General features: G+C 38.7%; 2 protein-coding genes across 3 annotated transcripts; one reads left to right on the plus strand and one right to left on the minus strand.

Annotated features, from left to right (window-relative positions):
- Nucleotides 1-241: 241 nt before the first annotated feature.
- LOC133546896 (oocyte zinc finger protein XlCOF8.4-like) lies at nt 242-5,481 on the minus strand. 2 transcript variants are annotated; one of them, XM_061892741.1, is made up of 3 exons: nt 5,223-5,481; nt 4,876-5,052; nt 242-1,433 (listed from the first exon to the last, which is right to left on the minus strand). In XM_061892741.1, exon 3 carries the CDS (start codon nt 1,381-1,383, stop codon nt 457-459), a length of 927 nt encoding a protein of 308 aa, XP_061748725.1. In that variant the 5' UTR covers nt 1,384-1,433; nt 4,876-5,052; nt 5,223-5,481; the 3' UTR covers nt 242-456. The 2 variants fall into 2 exon arrangements, with proteins under 2 accessions (XP_061748725.1, XP_061748724.1); XM_061892740.1 differs by lacking the exon at nt 4,876-5,052.
- Nucleotides 5,482-5,952: 471 nt separating this feature from the next.
- Nucleotides 5,953-14,555, plus strand: LOC133546897 (gastrula zinc finger protein XlCGF48.2-like). The gene is made up of 3 exons (XM_061892742.1): nt 5,953-6,083; nt 7,492-7,714; nt 12,772-14,555. The coding sequence occupies exons 2-3, from the start codon at nt 7,492-7,494 to the stop codon at nt 13,818-13,820; spliced, it is 1,272 nt and encodes a 423-aa protein (XP_061748726.1). The 5' UTR covers nt 5,953-6,083; the 3' UTR covers nt 13,821-14,555.
- Nucleotides 14,556-18,759: the final 4,204 nt, after the last annotated feature.

Below are 18,759 nucleotides of genomic sequence, written 5' to 3' on the forward strand. Positions count from 1 at the left end.
ACATGTTTATTGCATGTAAAATATGTCTTTTACTGTTTACTCTCACCTTTTTACTCAAATTGTTCCGTCCATTTTTTAATAAAAGTACACAATGTTGCATATTAATGCATGTACTTGACTGAAAAAAAGCATTAATACAAAATATCTAATCTATAAATGTAGAAGCATATTAAACAGATTGTTAGACAAACAACAATGTCACACATGTTATATGTGCTGATGTTGTTAGAAAGTCAAAATGAAAGTCTGGACAGTTTATTTCAAATCCTGCAGTTTCATTTGCTGCTGCTGTTCTCACCAGCACACTTGTGTTTCTTACACTGGTACTTAGAAGACAATCTTTCACCACACACACTGCAACTCAACACTTTCTCTCCTGGGTGTCTTCTCATGTGTGCTACAAGGGTTGATCGCTCACTAAAGCTTCTGTTGCAGATTGAACAGGAATGTGATTTTTCACAAGTGTGTTCTCATGTGTCTTTTCAAATGTTGACCTTGTGTAAAACCTTTACCACAGGTTAAACAACAAAAAGGTTTTTCACCAGTGTGTGTTCTCATGTGTTTTTTCAAATCCTGACTTTGTGTAAAACCTTTACCACAGGTTGAACAGGAAAAAGGTTTTTCACCTGTGTCTGTTCTCATATGTCTTTTTAAATTGTTACTGTGTGCAAAACCTTTACCACATATTGAACAGACAAAAGGTTTTTCACCAGTGTGTGTTCTCTTGTGTACTTTCAAATGTTCACTTCGAACAAAACCTTCACCACATACTGAGCAAGAAAAAGGTTTTTCTCCAGTGTGTGTTCTCATGTGTCTTTTCAGATAACTATGGTATTTAAAGGTTTTGTGACAGAGAGAACATGTGAAGTGAGTGTTGTCAGTGTGACATGTCTTATCATCTTTAGAGTCTTCATCATCAGTGTCAGGAGAGTGTGACGTTGTGTCCTCACTATCTGATAGTGGAGCTAAGAGCTTGTCTGCTTGTGATCCTCCACAGTGGTCTCCATCAGCTTCTGTTGTCATGTGTTGTGTTGAGCTGCTGCTTGGAGGCTCCCCCCGTCCCCTCTCCTCACTTTCACCTTTCACCTCATCACCTTCACTCTTCACAGGGACACCAGTCACTGGCATCTTGGTGACATCAACCTCCTCCAGTCCTTCAAGATGCTCTCCCTGCTGATTGATCCTGTGTTCTTCCTCTTCCTCTTTATTGTGAGGGGTCAGTGGGTCCTCCTCTTCCTCCTTAATGTGTGGGCTCTGTGGATCCACCGCTTCCTCTTTAAACTGGGGGATTAGTGGGTTTTCCTCTTCCTTTTTAAAATGGGAGATCTGAAGGTATTCCTCTTCCTTCTTAATGTGGGAGGGCTGTGGCTCCTCCGTCTGCATCCTGAAGCTCCACTTCTGTTGCTGAGGGTGAAGATGTTCTTCACAGATGTCTGCAAGACAAACACAGCATCTCTGCTCAGTCACACAATGCGTTCAGTACTTTTACATCCACTTAGGAAAAACAAGTCATCGTATGAACTGTCTTGAAATCTCAGTGACGCAGAAAAACGCTGCTCTTACAACATTATTCACAGGAAAAGAAAAACAAACCAGGTTGATTGATTGATTGATTAATTGATACTTTTATTAGTAGATTGCACAGTACAGTACATATTCCGTACAATTGACCACTAAATGGTAACACCCGAATAAGTTTTTCAACTTGTTTAAGTCGGGGTCCACGTTAATCAATTCATGGACAGAACTTTTTCATATGGATAGACAACATAGTTTAAAGGGATTTTGTAATATATTATTTCACATATAAATATTAACAGAACAATTTTAAAACAGACTACACAGGCTCCTAATTTAGTTGCTGAAATATGCAGTAAAATATTAAATGATAAATAATGATACATGGGTAGAGGTGCAACGGTACGTGTATTTGTATTGAACCGTTTTGGTACGGAGGTTTCGGTTCGGTTCGGAGGTGAACCGATCAGACACGGACATATAAGTAGCGCCGCACGTTGTGTAAATAATGCACACCGAGGCACCATGAATTGATTTTCGTGGACGCCGACTTAAACAAGTTGAAAAACTTATTCGGGTGTTGTACAGAATATGTACTGTACTGTGCAATCTACTAATAAAAGTTTCAATCAATCAAAAAAACAACAACACACGGCATGCTAGCAACGACTGGGATATGATAGACTGACCACACCTCCTCTTTTCACGAGATATATCCTCTTTATGGAGATGTCCAGGTGGAGTTTCTTAAATGCCTCGAATGTCCGGCATTTTAAGTTATGGTTGCGTGTATTTTCAATGTACGTTCAGGGTTAAGAAGGGGTTAAAAACAAAACAAAAACTGGTGCACGCAGCAGCATTCGTGAGGGAGGGCCAGAGAGAGCGAGAGAGCGAGAGAGTTATGATAAACGCGCATGCGTCGCCAGGCTCTGATTTTTATCCTTTGATTAATCAGATTTAATTTTTTATTATCTATAGCAGGGGTGTCAAAAGTGTGCCCTGGAGGCCATTTGCGGTACACAGCTAATGTTTTAAAGGCCCACAGCACATTCTAAAAATACTATTAAAATAAACAAAAACATAAACAAAAGTGAAATAAAAGAGCTTAAAGGCTAAATGTAATTTAGAAAAAGTTGCAACGTTGACTAATAAAACTAAGCTGTTTTTTTTCTTTCAAACTGTCATTGCTTAAAACATAATATTGAATCAAAATCTATTTTATTATGAATTATATCCAAGTTTCCCAATACTTCACATCAAATATTCCACTAAGAAAAATATTTTTGGTGGAAGATTTAGCAAATGTGTTAAATAAATAATTAAAAAATGTATATTTTGTTTTTTTCTTACTGTACCGAAAATGAACCGAACCGTGACCTCTGAACCGAGGTACGTACCGAACCGAAATTTTTGTGTACTGTTACACCTCTATAAATGGGTTGTACTTGTATAGCGCTTTTCTACCTTCAAGGTACTCAAAGCGCTTTGACACTACTTCCACATTTACCCATTCACCCACACATTCACACACTGATGGAAGGAGCTGCCATGCAAGGTGCTAACCAGCACCCATCAGGAGCAAGGGTGAAGTGTCTTGCTCAGGACACAATGGACGTGACGAGGTTAGTACTAGGTGGGGATTGAACCAGGGACCCTCGAGTTGCGCACGGCCACTCTCCCACTGTGCCACGCCGTCCCTATTATTACATCATTCCCAGGATTATTTTCTCAAATAAAGTAACCAGATATTAACAGTAAATAAACAAGTACATTAATAATAATTGTTTTGACAAAATAATACAATTAGAAAAGACACAATATGTTACTGCATATGTCAGCTGCCAAATTAAGAGCCTTTGTAAACAGTTTTGAAATTCTTCTATCATCAATCATATACCAAATGATGTATCGTGACATATATTGTTATTAGGATATAGATTTGAGGTCATATCGCTCATACCAAACATTGGTTCGCCGAGTCATTTTGTTTGGCCCACCAAATATATTTATTTTTTTATAATCTTCAGATGTGTGTGTATTAAGGGTGTAACGGTACGTGTATTTGTATTGAACCGTTTCGGTACGGGGGTTCGGGTTCGGTCCGGTGGTGTATCGAACAAGTTTCCACACGGACATATTAAGTAGCGCACCACACGTTGTGTCAACAATGTACACTGAGGCACAACACACGGCATGCTAGCAATGACCGGGCTACTACAAAGTGTAAAATCCAGAGCTGAAAGACACTCCTGCCTCGTTAAGATCTCCTGTTTGGGAACACTTCGGCTACGCAGCGCGATACAACAATGGATAACATGGCTTCAACGAAGAGAAAGACGAACAAACGCAGCTCCCACTGCATTCAAGCAGCTTCTACTCGGCAACTCAGGCAGGGCTAAAGCAATAACAAATGCCGTTGGTGTTTTTACAGCAGCAGATTTAAGACCATATTGCATTAAAAACTAGATTTTGACACACTTCTATGGTGGAGAAACAATGAGCCCATTTATCCTCTTACTGCCAAGTTAGCCAGGCACTACCTTGCCATACCTGCTACCTCCGTGTCCAGCGAAAGGGTATTTTTCACAGTTGGGGACATTGTAACTGCAAGCAGGTCTGCTCTTTCTGCAGACAATGTCGATAAACTGATTTTTCTGGCAGAAAACATGAAAATTGAGTGAAAGTCACCAGGGTAAAATGGTGGGGAGGGCTGAAGAAAAGTTAATCTGAGGCTGAGTTGACTTTAAACTGTTTAATGTTGCACTTTTTGTATGTAGAAGTAAAGTTTTGTCATTGTATTTGATCTGAGCAACAACTTGAAGCAGTTTAATGTTGCACTTTATACGTGAAAATGTTACACTTTATATGTAGAAAGGTTTTGTGTATATATATATATATATATATATATATATATATATATGTATATGTATATATATATATATATATATATATATGTATATATGTATATATATATATATATATATATATGTATATGTATATATATATATATATATATATATATATATATATATATATATATATATATATATATATATGTAGGAGTGGGAAAAAATCACAAGACTACTTCATCTCTAGGGAACCCCTCATGAAACAGATCTGTAGAGATGAAGTAGTCTTGTGATTTTTTCCCACACCTACATATTGCGCTCTACCACGGTATCGAGCACTATTCTCCGGATAATCCAATCAAGACATATATATATATATATATATATATATATATATATATATATACATATATATATATATATATATCTATGTATATCTGTCCAGAGTCAGAACCTGGGGTGGACCGCTCAACTGTGCAACGGTTGGGGACATCTCTGCGTTACTGACCTGTCTGCGCTCGGGATGGTCTCTGTCTGGCCCCACTATGGACTGGACTCTCACTATTATGTTAGAAACTGGCTGGCCTTGGAACGCCTCGGGATCCCGTAGAAAGAGCTGTATGAAGTGGCTGGAGAAAGGAAAGATTGGGCTTCCCTACTTAGGCTGCTGGCCCCGCGACCCGACCTCAGATAAGCAGAAGAAGATGGAAGGATGGATGTGTAACACAATTTGATGTTTCTAGAAAACTGTGTCCAGTAGTTGATGTTGTCGCTCCTTCTCCTCTTTTGAGTCACCAACACTCACATCATTTGTAACGTAGACATGTTCACACAATAAAAACACTTTACACTTACATTGGATCTCTGCTTTGATGTGTCGATCACTTCCGCCTCTCTTTGTTAGCAGCTAACAAGCTAAGCTAACCAGCAGGCTAGGCTAGCACGTCAAAGTGCACTCAGACTAATGTATCCGCATACAAACAATTAATAACGACGTTTACTCTGTTAAACGACACAAATGTGCACATGTACGTTGTAATTAAGACCTAGAAACCATAATAACCAATACAACGTATTCTCCGCCAGACGCTATCTTGTTTTGTTCTTCCTTCTGTGTGACGTCATCGAAGTGTTCTCAACCGCGGAACAAATGTTGGCGAAACACGCGTTTCACTGGGACAATAGTAGGTGGTGCACACTTCCTTCAAACACGTGTTTCACTGGGACAATAGTGAGTGGTGCACACTTCCTTCAAACACGTGTTTCACTGGGACAATAGTGAGTGGTGCACACTTCCTTCAAACACGTGTTTCACTGGGACAATAGTGAGTGGTGCACACTTCCTTCAAACACGTGTTTCACTGGGACAATAGTGAGTGGCGCACACTTCCTTCAAACACGTGTTTCACTGGGACAATAGTGAGTGGTGCACACTTCCTTCAATCACGTGTTTCACTGGGACAATAGTGAGTGGTGCACACTTCCTTCAAACACGTGTTTCACTGGGACAATAGTGAGTGGTGCACACTTCCTTCAAACACGTGTTTCACTGGGACAATAGTGAGTGGTGCACACTTCCTTCAATCACGTGTTTCACTGGGACAATAGTGAGTGGTGCACACTTCCTTCGCCCGGCCACAGAAGACAAAAAAGAGTTGCTGGTGTAACAATAGGAAGAATATATTCCACTCCTCTCTTGTACACGCGGCTTATGAGGTAATATACATGATATATTTTCATATTATTTATCTTATTTACCTGATATGTTGTTCGAAGCTAACGTGCTAGCGTTAGCCCGCTAGCAGGCCTTTGTAGCAAATGCGAGCGTTTTTTTTTTTTTTTGAGGAGTGTATTTTATATGTTCTCTATGAGAATTACATTGACTTATTTAATACTGTAACTGTTTTTTGTTGTTGTATATTACAGTCACGCTTAACATCATTAAATATTTGTTACTTGAAAGAAACGAACGTCTCGAAATTTAAGTCTGGAATAAGTCACATGGTATAATAATAATAATAATAATACATTTTATTTGGTATAGCGCTTTTCAGTGTACTCAAAGATGCTTTACAGGATGAACAAAAAATATTATTGTTATTGTGATGACAGTGTAATATAATGTATTATTGCAGTGGTCTGCTTTATGTTGGTGTCAACTTTATTAGCAATAAATACAAATGATGTTTGCACGCACTTCTATTCCCTTAATAACATCCATCCATACCTTTTCTACCGCTTGTCCCTATTTGAGGTTGCGAGGGGGGGGGGGGTGTTGGAGCCTATCTCAGCTGCATTGGGTGGACATATCATGGAAATTAAATCAACTGGTGTTTGTTATTACGAAAACACTATTTGCACAATTGTAAGTGATTAATGCTTATTCAGTCGGACTAAAATAAATATTTAATTAAATAAATGTTAAATATTAAAAATAGCTTTAATATACTGCACACAAAATGAATTTGCATCAATATTTTGTTTGTAGTCGAATCATGAGGTACCCAAATATTCTAAAAATATGTTTATATTTATAAATTTGTATATATATATATATATATATATATATATATATATATATATACTTGCTGGCAATTGTTACACGTGCTTCACTGCACTTCTGTTTGTTTTCCGTTGGTTTTAAGAATGTTGCTTTTGCAGAAGGAAAAACAAGGAGAGGATATTGTGCGTAAAAGTAATGCCAACCGACCACAGCTCTGTAGTCCTGGTCACCGTTGACGTGAGGTGGGACTATTTTGGAGGTGCACGTCAAGGTTGGCTGGTAGGTTGGTAGTGGGAGGAGCCAGTTGGCGTCACTTGATGCTGCAGCACAATGACACTTTTATACGTGCAGACTGACTTCATGCAGTCATGACGGTATTAAAATCCCAGCAGGAGGTTTTCTATAAGTTGTTACTTTTTAAACAATAATTAATGTAAATGCAGGAAACAGGATCAATGACACAATTCATAATAATCAATAACTGATGATTATTCCATGTGTAGAAGAACATCACCACAAAGTGGTGTCAGTCCACTTGGAAAATATTATATTTGATAGACAAAACATATTTGACACATCTGAGCTGAAGTTTGTTTGTGTTGTCTTGCGGACGTCCAACAGATGAACGCTCGTCAAGAAGAACGTCCCCTTCAGCAGCAGGAGGATCCACAGCCCCCCCACATTAAAGAGGAAGAGGAGGAAGTGTGGATCAGTCAGGGGGGAGAGTGTCCTGTAGGGCAGGAGGAGGCTGATGTCAGCAAGTTTCCACTGACTGTTGTCTCTGTGAAGACTGAAGAGCATGAAGACAAACCACCTGAGTCCTCACAGCTTCATCACAGTCCAAGTAAGCACAACATCCACATATCATCTAATACAATGTTTGTGACACATGTTCATCCGGGGGCCACATTTATCACTAAAGATGGAGATATACTTGCTTTTTAAAGGCCTGCTAAAATTAGATTCTATGTGTCATACTTGATCATTTCGTGATATTGCCATATTTTTGCTGAAAGGATTTAGTAGAGAACATCCACGATAAAGGTCGCAACTTTTGGTGCAGACGATGACATCACAAGTGTGGGGGCTCCTCAAATATTCACATTGATTTTAATGGGAGCCTCCAACAAAAACAGCTATTTGGACCGAGAAAACGACAATTTCCCCATTAATTTGAGCGAGGATGAAAGATTTGTGTTTGAGGATATTAATAGCGACGGACTAGAAAAATAATAATAATTTTTAAAAAAAGTTATGTTTTTAGAGACATTTATTAGGATAATTCTGGGAAATCCCTTATCTTTCTATTGTGTTGCTAGTGTTTTAGTGAGTTAAATAGTACCTGATAGTCGGAGGTGTACGTCCACGGGTGTCTTGACGCGCAGTGTCTAAGGGAAGTCGACGGCAGCTTTATGGATGGCACAAGCTCAGCTTTTCTCCAGGTAAGAAGCAACTTTTTACCACAATTTTCTCAGAGAAACCTGCTGGTTGACATTCGGTTGGGATCCATGTTCGCTGTGATCCATAGGAAAGTTTCACTTCCGGGAATTCTAAACAAGGAATCACCGTGTGTTTGTGTGGCTAAAGGCTTAAGCTTCCCAATTCCATCTTTCTACTGTGACTTCTCCAATATTAAGTGAACAAATTGCAAAAGATTCAGTAACACAGATGTCCAAAATACTGTGTAATTATGTGGTTAAAGCAGACGACTTTTAGCTGTGTGTGTGTGCAGCGCTCATACTTCCTAAAAACCCGTGACGTCTTGCGTACACGTCATCAATACACGACGTTTTGAAGACGAAACTCCCGGTAAATTTAAAATTGCAATTTAGTAAACTAAAGCGGCCGTATTGGCATGTGTTGCAATGTTAATATTTCATCATTGATATATAAACTATCAGACTGCGTGGTGGCTAGTAGTGGCTTTCAGTAGGCCTTTAACACCACCATTTAAAAACGAATGCTTATCAATCATGTGAATTATGTTTATATAGCGCTTTTCTCTAGTGACTCAAAGCGTTTTTACATAGTGAAACCTAATATCTGAATTACTGTCAGGGGGTGTTGATGCTGAACCCCAAGATGCAGAGATGGCGGCAGGCATTGTGCAGGAAAACATGATTTAATTTAACACTAAAACAAGAACAAACAAAAGGGTACAAACAAAAGGCGCGCACAAGGCGGAGAACAAACTTGGCTATGAACAAAACTAGCACAAAGGCTAACTTTGGACTAAAAACAAAAACACTTACTGTGACACGAAGGAACTATGACGTGAGCAGAGTGAACAGAAGTAGACACAACACTACAACGATTAGTATAAATGACATTGACAGGTAGTGGTGACATCCACACGACACGACAATAATCCAGCACTGACTGGAGGGGAAGGCAGCTTTAAATAGTATCTGGCTGATTGACACCAGGTGTGGCCAGGTGCCAATCAGCCACAGCTGGGGAGACAAAGCACTCAGGGAAACAACCAGGAAACAGATAAATAATGGCGCTGACAGGAAATACTACACACAGAGGAAAAACTAAAACACAACCAAACTGTCAGGGGCAAGCCGGACAGTTACTTTTCAACCAGTGTGGGTGGCACTAGGAGCAGGTGGGTAAGGAGTCTTGCCCAAGGACACAATGGCAGTGACTAGGATGGCAGAAGCGGGGATCGAACCTGGAACCCTCAAGTTGCTGGCACGGCCACACTTCCAACCGACAGGGCGCTCGCTCCCGCTGACATGCCGGTCTTCAAGTGACGGCGTGATAAGAACGCACCGTCACATTAAACAAAACAAAACACTGGCGGAAAGTGGAGTTTTGACCCAGAGAAGGCAGTTCGGTTAAAAAAAAAAAACACTCTGCAATCCAGGGACGCCCGGACTTAAGGAAATGCACGTCCTGCGTAAAAAGACATAAAAAGTGTGTTAACGCCAACACTGGTTATTCATGTGATTATCAGACAGCAGTCATTTCCATTAGACAATATTCAAATATAGCTGGGAGTGTTGGAACCATACCAATATTTTGCTACCGGTACCAAATTTATTTTGGTACTTTTCTCAATAAAGGGGACCACAAAAATGGCATTATTGGTTTTATTTTAACAAAAAAAACTTTGGGTATATTAAACATATGTTTCTTATTGCAGTTAAGTCCTTAAATAAAATAGTGAACATGCTAGACAACTTGTCTTTTACTAGTAAGTAAACAAACAAAGACTCCTAATTAGTCTGCTGACATATGCACTAACATGTTGTCTCATTTATACACCTATTATTTTGTCAACATTATTAAGGACAAACTGTAAAAATGGATAGTTAATCTACTTGTTCATTTACTGTTAGTATCTGCTTATTTTCTCTTTTAACATGTTCTATCTACACTTCTGTTAAAATGTAATAATCACGTATTCTTCTCTTCTTTGATACTTTACATTAGTTTTTGGATGATACCACAAGTTTGGGTATCAATCCGATACCAAGTAGTTACAGGATCATACATTGGTCATCTTTAAAGTCTTCATGTGTCCAGGGACATATTTCCTGTGTTTATAAACATAATACTGTATACATTTTAAAAAAAGTGAAATAAAATGTTGTGATACCAAAAAATATTGACGTAATCATAGTAGTATCGGCTAGATATGTGGCGTTTGTTTACATTTTGAAGCCGGTGAGCTACGGTGTGTAGTGAAGCATGTTTAGCTGTTCCTCGTCCTCCAGTGATAATGTTACCTGTGAGAAACGTACTTTATTTGTCGCCATGGAGGCGAGGATTAGTGATTTAGAAGTAGCTAAACACTGCCGACCGCGGATGGATGTTAGCCGCTAGCTAGCTTGCTATGTCTTAAAGCCCCTCTTCCTGAGGGTGTTTCAGTGTTATAACTTCACCTTTATTGTTAGTTTTTAAGCCAAAATGAATCCGTTGTTCCTTTTCTGTCTCCACGCTGTGTCTGCTTGTAAGTACTCAGTGATTGTGTGCCGCCGAACATGCTCGTCTGCTCGTAAACCCGCAATGTCACGACGTGACTTCGATGCGAGGGTACGGTACAGCGAATGATTCATTAGCGGTACTATACCAATACCAGTATACTGTACAACCCTAATAGCTGGTATGGCCCACTTATAATTCAAATAACAAAATAATGTTTGCTTTCATCAGATATGTTCTAGTATTGTATATGTGGATGGGGGCCCTGCTTTGGAAATAATGTGTGCCTCTTTCAGAGATCAGGTTTAGTTCCACTTGAAACATTGACATGTTGCACAATGAGATGAGTGCTGTAGCACAAGCGTGGGATAACGTCAACAGTTGTGGAACTTTCTAACAAACACAGTGGAAAGTATTTCGAGAAAAATGAAAATACGCAGATATTGTTTTCTCCTTTTACTGTTAACTCAAGATAAAAACGGGATCTCATTGGAAGCGATAGTTATGCGCAGACGTCGTTTTAGGTAAAACAAAATGGTGTCTGCCAATGTAGTTTACTACGTCAGTAGTTGTCAAACTTTTTTCACCAAAAATACTTGGCTGTCCAAGTACCACCTCAATGAACTTTCAGGTTCATTCAATATAGGAAACTAAAACACTGTACTTAAACAATTAAAGAACATTTGTCGTACCATTAGTTGTACACTTAAATCTGTTTTATGTGTGTGTGTGTGTGTATATATATATATATATATATATATATATATATATATATATATATATATATATATATATGTATATATATATGTATATATATATATATATATATATATATACACATGCATATATAGAGTCGCGATCAAAAGTTTCCATACACCTGTAAAGAACATAATGTCATGGCTGTCTTGAGTTTCCAATCATTTCTACAATTCTTATTTTTTTGTGATGTAGTGATTGGAGCACATACTTGTTGCTCACTAAAAACATTCATAAAGTTATTTTTTTTTTATGAATTTATTATGGGTCTACTGTACATGTGAGCAAATGTGCTGGGTCAAAAGTGTACATACAGCAATGTTAATATTTGGTTGCATGTCCCTTGGCAAGTTTCACTGCAATAAGGCGCTTTTGGTTGTTGACCACCCCTCTTGACAAAATTGGTGCAGTTCAGCTAAATGTGTTGGTTTTCTGACATAGACTTGTTTCTTCAGCATTGTCCACACGTTTAAGTCAGGACTTTGGGAAGGCCATTCTAAAACCTTCATTCTAGCCTGATTTAGACATTCCTTGACCACTTTTGACGTGTTTGGGGTCATTGCCCTGTTGGAACGCCCAACAGCATCCAAGACCCAACCTCCAGGCTGATGATTTTAGCTTGTCCTGAAGAATTTGGAGATAATCCTCCTTTTACATTGTCCCATTTAAAGCAGCAGTTCCATTGGCAGCAAAACGGACCCAGAGAATAATACGACCACCACCATGCTTGATGGTGGGAATGGTGGTCCTGGGATTAAAGGCCTCACCTTTTCTCCTCCAAACATATTCCTGGGTATTGTGGCCAAACAGCTCAATTTGATATTCATCTGACATGGACGGAGCTAAGATCTTCTGGAGGAAAGTTCTGTGAAATACCCCAAAATAACTTGTAGTGTCTTGTTAATTTATAGCCAAAAATGTTTTTATTTTATAGATATTTTCAAAGCAGAAACATTTCCTTAGGGTCCTCTGGCACCCCATAGGGGACCCGTAAGGTCTGGGCCTCTTAAGACCTCACTGTAGGTGCTAATCGACCTGTTTCTTCACCTTTTTACCGAATTTGAAAGCAAAAGAGTCCACAAATAACCGAATCGTAAAGCAGAATTGAAAATTAAATCTGAATTGGTAAAATCTTATCAATATCGCTCCTGACATGTGACTGAAAAAAAGATGGACTCCTCTCGACCATGTTTGTCTTCCTGTGTCCTGCAGACGTCTGTGAAGAACATCTTCTCTCTGAGCAACAGAAGTGGAGCTTCAGGATGGGCAAGGAGGAGCCACAGCCCTTCCACATTAAGGAGGAAGAGAAGGCGCCACATATATTGCAAATGCAAAGGGAAGAAAATAACCCACTGACCCCGCATTTTAAAGAGGAAGAGGAGGAACACAGCATCAGTCAAGAATGGTTGGAGAAGTTCCATTTGATTGTGAAGAGTGAAGATGATGAGGTGAAAGGTGAAAGTGAGGAGAGGGGAGGGGGGGAGCCTCCAAGCAGCAGCTCAACACAACACATGACAACAGAAGCTGATGGAGACCACTGTGGAGGATCACAAGCAGACAAGCTCTTAGCTCCACTATCAGATAGTGAGGACACAACGTCACACTCTCCTGACACTGATGATGAAGACTCTAAAGATGATAAGACATGTCACACTGACAACACTCACTTCGCATGTTCTCACTGTCACAAAACTTTTAAGTACCATTGTCGTCTGGTAAGACACATGAGAACACACACTGGAGAAAAACCTTTTTCATGTTCAATCTGTCGTAAATGTTTTACTTTAAAGCACAATTTCAAAGTACACATGAGAATACATACTGGAGAACAACCTTTTTCCTGCTCAGTATGTGGTAAAAGATTTGTATTAAATCAAAGTTTAAAACTACACATGACAACACACACTGGAGAAAAACCTTTTTCATGTTCAATTTGCGGTAAAGATTTTACTCAAAAGCACAATTTTAAAGCACACATGAGAACACACACTGGAGAAAAACCTTTTACATGTTCAATCTGCAGTAAAGATTTTACTCAAAGGTACCAATTCAAAGCACACATGAGAATACACACGGGAGAGAAACCTTTTTCCTGCTCAGAATGTGGTAAAAGTTATGTCATAAATCGAAGTTTAAAAGTACACATGAGAAGACACCCAGGTGAGAAAGTGTTGAGTTGCAGTGTGTGTGGTGAAAGATTGTCTTCTAAGTACCAGTGTAAGAAACACAAGTGTGCTGGTGAGAACAGCAGCAGCAAATGAAACTGCAGGATTTGAAATAAACTGTCCAGACTTTAAGTTTAAGTAACATCAGCACAAGTAACATGTGTGACATGATAATTTGGAACAACATATGCTGCCATTTAAGCGCCATCTTTTTCATGGACACCCCTGTTTATTTCAGCAAGACAATGCCAAGCCACATTCAACATATGTTACAACAGCGTGGCTTCGTAAAACAAAGAGTGCGGGTACTTTCCTGGCCTGCCTGCAGTCCAGACCTGTCTCCCATGGAAAATGTGTGGCGCATTATGAAGCGTAAAATACAACAGCGGAGACCCCGGACTGTTGAACGACTCAAACTCTACATAAAACAAGAATGGGAAAGAATTCCACTTTCAAAGCTTCAACAATTAGTTTCCTCAGTTCCTTAACGTTTATTGAGTGTTGTTAAAAGAAAAGGTGATGTAACACAGTGGTGAACATGCCCTTTCCCAACTACTTTGGCACGTGTTGCAGCCATGAAATTTTAAGTTAATTATCTTAAAAACAATAATAAAAATTATGAGTTTGAACATCAAATATCTTGTCTTTGTAGTGCATTCAATTGAATATGGGTTGAAAAGGATTTGCAAATCATTGTATTCTGTTTTTATTTACCTCTAACACAATTTCCCAACTCATATGGAAACAGGGTTTGTATGTCCCTGGACCTTTATGCAATAAACAATGTATGATTCAAATACAATTGGGTACAATAAATGTAGTTAATATTTGTGGGGATGTTTTTTATTCTATTTGTTATCGCAGTCAATTTTTAAATGTTTTCTGTATATGACTTACATGTAGTTTCCAGCTTACTTCATCATGTAGACTAACTCAGCCTGGAGGATGTGTGTAATGTTGAGATGTATTGGAGATGACTTGGTTTGTTTGGATGTTGTCAACCTGTCAATTGTTCAATTTAAACTATTAATGTTGTCAGATCTCACGAGAGAAACAAGCAACCAGCTCTATTACTTCTTCTTCTTACTGGCAGTTTGCAGCCATGACTTGAAAGGTTCATACTGCTATACCTTCAAGGTACTCAAAGGGCTTTGACACTATTTCCACATTCACACACACATTCACACACTGATGGCGGGAGCTGCCATGCAAGGCAATAACCACGACTCATCAGGAGCAAGGGTGAAGTGTCTTGCCCAAGGACACAACGGACGTGACGAGGTTGGTAGAAGGTGGGGATCAAACCAGGAACCCTCAAGTTCCCAACCGCGCCAATCCCTTTTGGTGTTTTGTGCAACTGACTCTGACTTTGTCTTATCTCTCTATTTTTGAGGTAAAACTCTGGAGCTTTTGAAGTGTATTTCTGGTCTTGTCATCCTCGTCCGGACAGAAAGGCGACACGGCAGAGCGACTGGATCCAAACAGACGTCGGAGACGCTTTACTGAAGCAAAAGTCGCTTAATTACCAGAGAGCGTCATTTACACAGGACTGCAGTTCCTGGGAGGAGGTCAGGTCAAATATGGAGGACTCCTCTCCTGGAGAAGCCAAAGCATCGTTTTTTTATGTTCCTTCTTTCACTGTCTGGGTGTGCGCTAAAGCTAAACAACACCACCTGACCACAGAAGGAGATGTTGGTGTGTAAATATCTGGAAAACAACTGCTTTCAGTCAGAACTTAAAGGTTGGCGTTTGAGCTAGACAGGTAGTCTCCTTTCAAGGATATGGTTGTCAATTGTTTTGCATCCCGAAGTCCCAATTGGGGCCTCTTTTCCTACGAGACCTCAAAAAAGACAGGCAGTAGAAAATGGATGGATGGATAGCTAATCAAAAAAAAACAATAAATAAATAAATATATGTATATATATTTGCATGTATAGATATAATTTATATAATGCCAGAATAAATTTAAAAAGAACATGAAAACCTCCCACATTCTAAAATACATTATAAAAATGATTAGCATCAAAGACAATAATAATATCATGAGTGTAATATGTATTTATTGTTTTTCTTTCCTTATGCTACTGTCGTTTCAATACATTGTTTTTTTTATTAAATCAACATAAAAATATACAGGATACACTTTCAATTAGTGCATCAACCCCCCCCTTTCCCTATTCACACTCATCCACACCCACTCACACAAAAAAGGGTTGTTTCTTTCTGCTACCAAAATTGTGGTTCCCACAACATATCTAGCACAGGCGGCAAGGGACACAGTCCCTGAAAAACACATGATTGTGTGTGCCGAACATTATCATTAATTACTATTTTGTATGTAATTGTTTTATATTATTTTACTTTCTTTTTTTATCCAAGAAAATGTTTTATATTTCAATTTTTTATTTATCTTATTTGATTTTATTTATAAAATAAAAAATGACCTTATCTTCACAAGACCAGGTTATTATTGAAATTAGACTTTTCTAAAGGTTTTTAAAACCAGGTCCAGTCCAGATTGATTGATACTTTTATTAGTAGATTGCACAGTACAGTACATATTCCGTACAATTGACCACTAAATGGTAACACCCCAATAAGTTTTTCAACTTGTTTAAGTCGGGGTCCACCTTCATCAATTCATGGTAATGTCCAAGTGGGGCTCAGCAACACACACCCTCATCCATGTACAACAACAACAACAATTAGGGAAACAACAGATTGCATATAATTTATAAACAAAATGACATTTTCATAAAAAAGCATTTGTGTATAGTCCATATTATGTCCAAGTCAGACTCAACACACACTTTCATTTTGTACACTCAAAAATCGGGAACATAACAACAGATAGCATATATGTTGCTGTTGTTGCATGTCTATAAACATTATTACATTTTCACAATAAGCCTTTAAGGATTTCCCATCTTGTTTCATGTTTTTTGGCATCATTCGCACGTCGACAGAGAAGGGAGCCGAACGCTAATAAGTCAGTCTCATTACTTTTTCTCCAGTTTTTAAATATTCACGTCGTATAAAATACATCTTTGAGTCTTTATTTAGGGATAAGATTGTCTTGGTGCGCGAGAAGCATTTCGCCGCGTTTCGTGCTGACTTAGCTTAGCTCGCTAGTTAGCTTAGCTTGTTAGCTGCTAACAAAGACGCAGAAGTTGTCAACACATCGCTGAGCAGCTAAATATCATCTCTGACCAGACTGTGGGGTCTTAAGGGCTCGTCGTCACGGGACCGAAGAGAACCCCAGCGGCGGAGGAAAACGAGGACATTAAAAAGTCACTTCAATGTCTTTCACAAGACGTAAATGACATACGGATTAAACAGGATATAATTCTTAAACGAAGTCATGGAGCTCCGTATGTGCATCCAGGAGAGGGATAAGAAGATTGGCGAGTTGGAGAGGAAAGTGGAAGATCTGGAGCAGTATTCTAGACTGAATGATGTGATCGTGACGGGGCTAAAAGTGAAACCCCGCTCATATGCACAAGCTGTGGGGAGCGAGAGTGCATCTGGGGACCCGGAGGCTGGCTCGGTGGAGGAGCAGGTTGTGGCCTTTCTGGCTTCCAGAGACATTCATCTGGACAAGAACTCAATGGAAGCGTGTCATCCTCTGCCTGCGAAGAGGGACGTCATCCCTGCTGTCATCCTGAGGTTCGTCAACAGGAAAAGAAAGACTGAACTCATGAAACAAGGGAGAAAGCTAAAAGGCACCAACGTATATTTGAATGATCACCTGATCAAAAGGAATGCAGATATTGCAAAAAAAGCCTGGCACTTAAGGAAACAAAACAAAATACAGAATACTTGGGTCACAAACTGTAAAATAGTCATAAAACTGAACGGATCACCTGAACAAGCAAAAGTGCTGGTTGTTAGAGACATACAGGAACTGAAGAGATATGAATAAATATGTGAATTAGTGGGACAAGGAGAGTTAAAAAGTATATTTACAAGTTCATTCAATGGCATACAATCAGTCCTCTGATATTACAGACAACAATTTAACAATACAACAAAGGATTCTAGATTCCGAGCTTTTTGAACTAAAATCATCTGAGTATACTGATCACAATTCATTAGACTTGGAATATCATCTCGATCCAGATAATATGTTTCCATCATCTGACTCCATTAACTGCAAATACTATTCAGAAAGGGAATATAATAACTCAATAAAATCAAAAGGCACATTTTCAGTCATCCATTTTAACAGTAGAAGCATGTATGCAAATTCCAGTGCAATTCAAGACTACTTACAACATTTTGTGAATCCATTTAGCATAATTGCTATATCCGAAACATGGTTTAATGAAGCAAAAGGCATTGATTTTGAGATAAAGGATTATAATTTAAACTATATTAACAGAACAAATAAAATGGGTGGAGGAGTCGCTATGTACGTTCATAAGAAATATAAATACAAAATATTAAAAGACATGACTGTATCAGTAAATGATATAGTTGAATGCTTATCAATAGAAATCATTAATGAAAGGAAGAAAAACATCATAATTAGCTGTATATACAGGTCACCAGGTTCAAATGTGGAACTATTTACTGAGTGGGCTGAAAAAACTTTCTCAGAAATAGTTAATAAAACAATATTTATTTGTGGGGATTATAATATTAATCTCATGAATCCAAATAACCACATAGCAACATAAAACTATATTAACAGGATGCACAGTATGAGTTTATACCCAACCATTACAAGACCGACTAGAATAACATCGCACAGTATTCATCGATAACATCTTCACTAATAATATGCAGTCTTCAAACATCAGTGGAGTAATGATCTGTGACATAACCCATCATCTGCCTGTATTCACAGTCTATAATGATGAGACCAGTACACACCTGAATCCACAGCAAAAATATACTTACATAACCCATCATCTGCCTGTATTCACAGTCTATAATGATGAGACCAGTACACACCTGAATCCACAGCAAAAATATACTTACATAACCCATCATCTGCCTGTATTCACAGTCTATAATGATGAGACCAGTACAC

The sequence above is a fragment of the Nerophis ophidion genome, unplaced genomic scaffold (assembly GCF_033978795.1).
Source record: "Nerophis ophidion isolate RoL-2023_Sa unplaced genomic scaffold, RoL_Noph_v1.0 HiC_scaffold_48, whole genome shotgun sequence".
Lineage (NCBI taxonomy): Eukaryota > Metazoa > Chordata > Actinopteri > Syngnathiformes > Syngnathidae > Nerophis > Nerophis ophidion.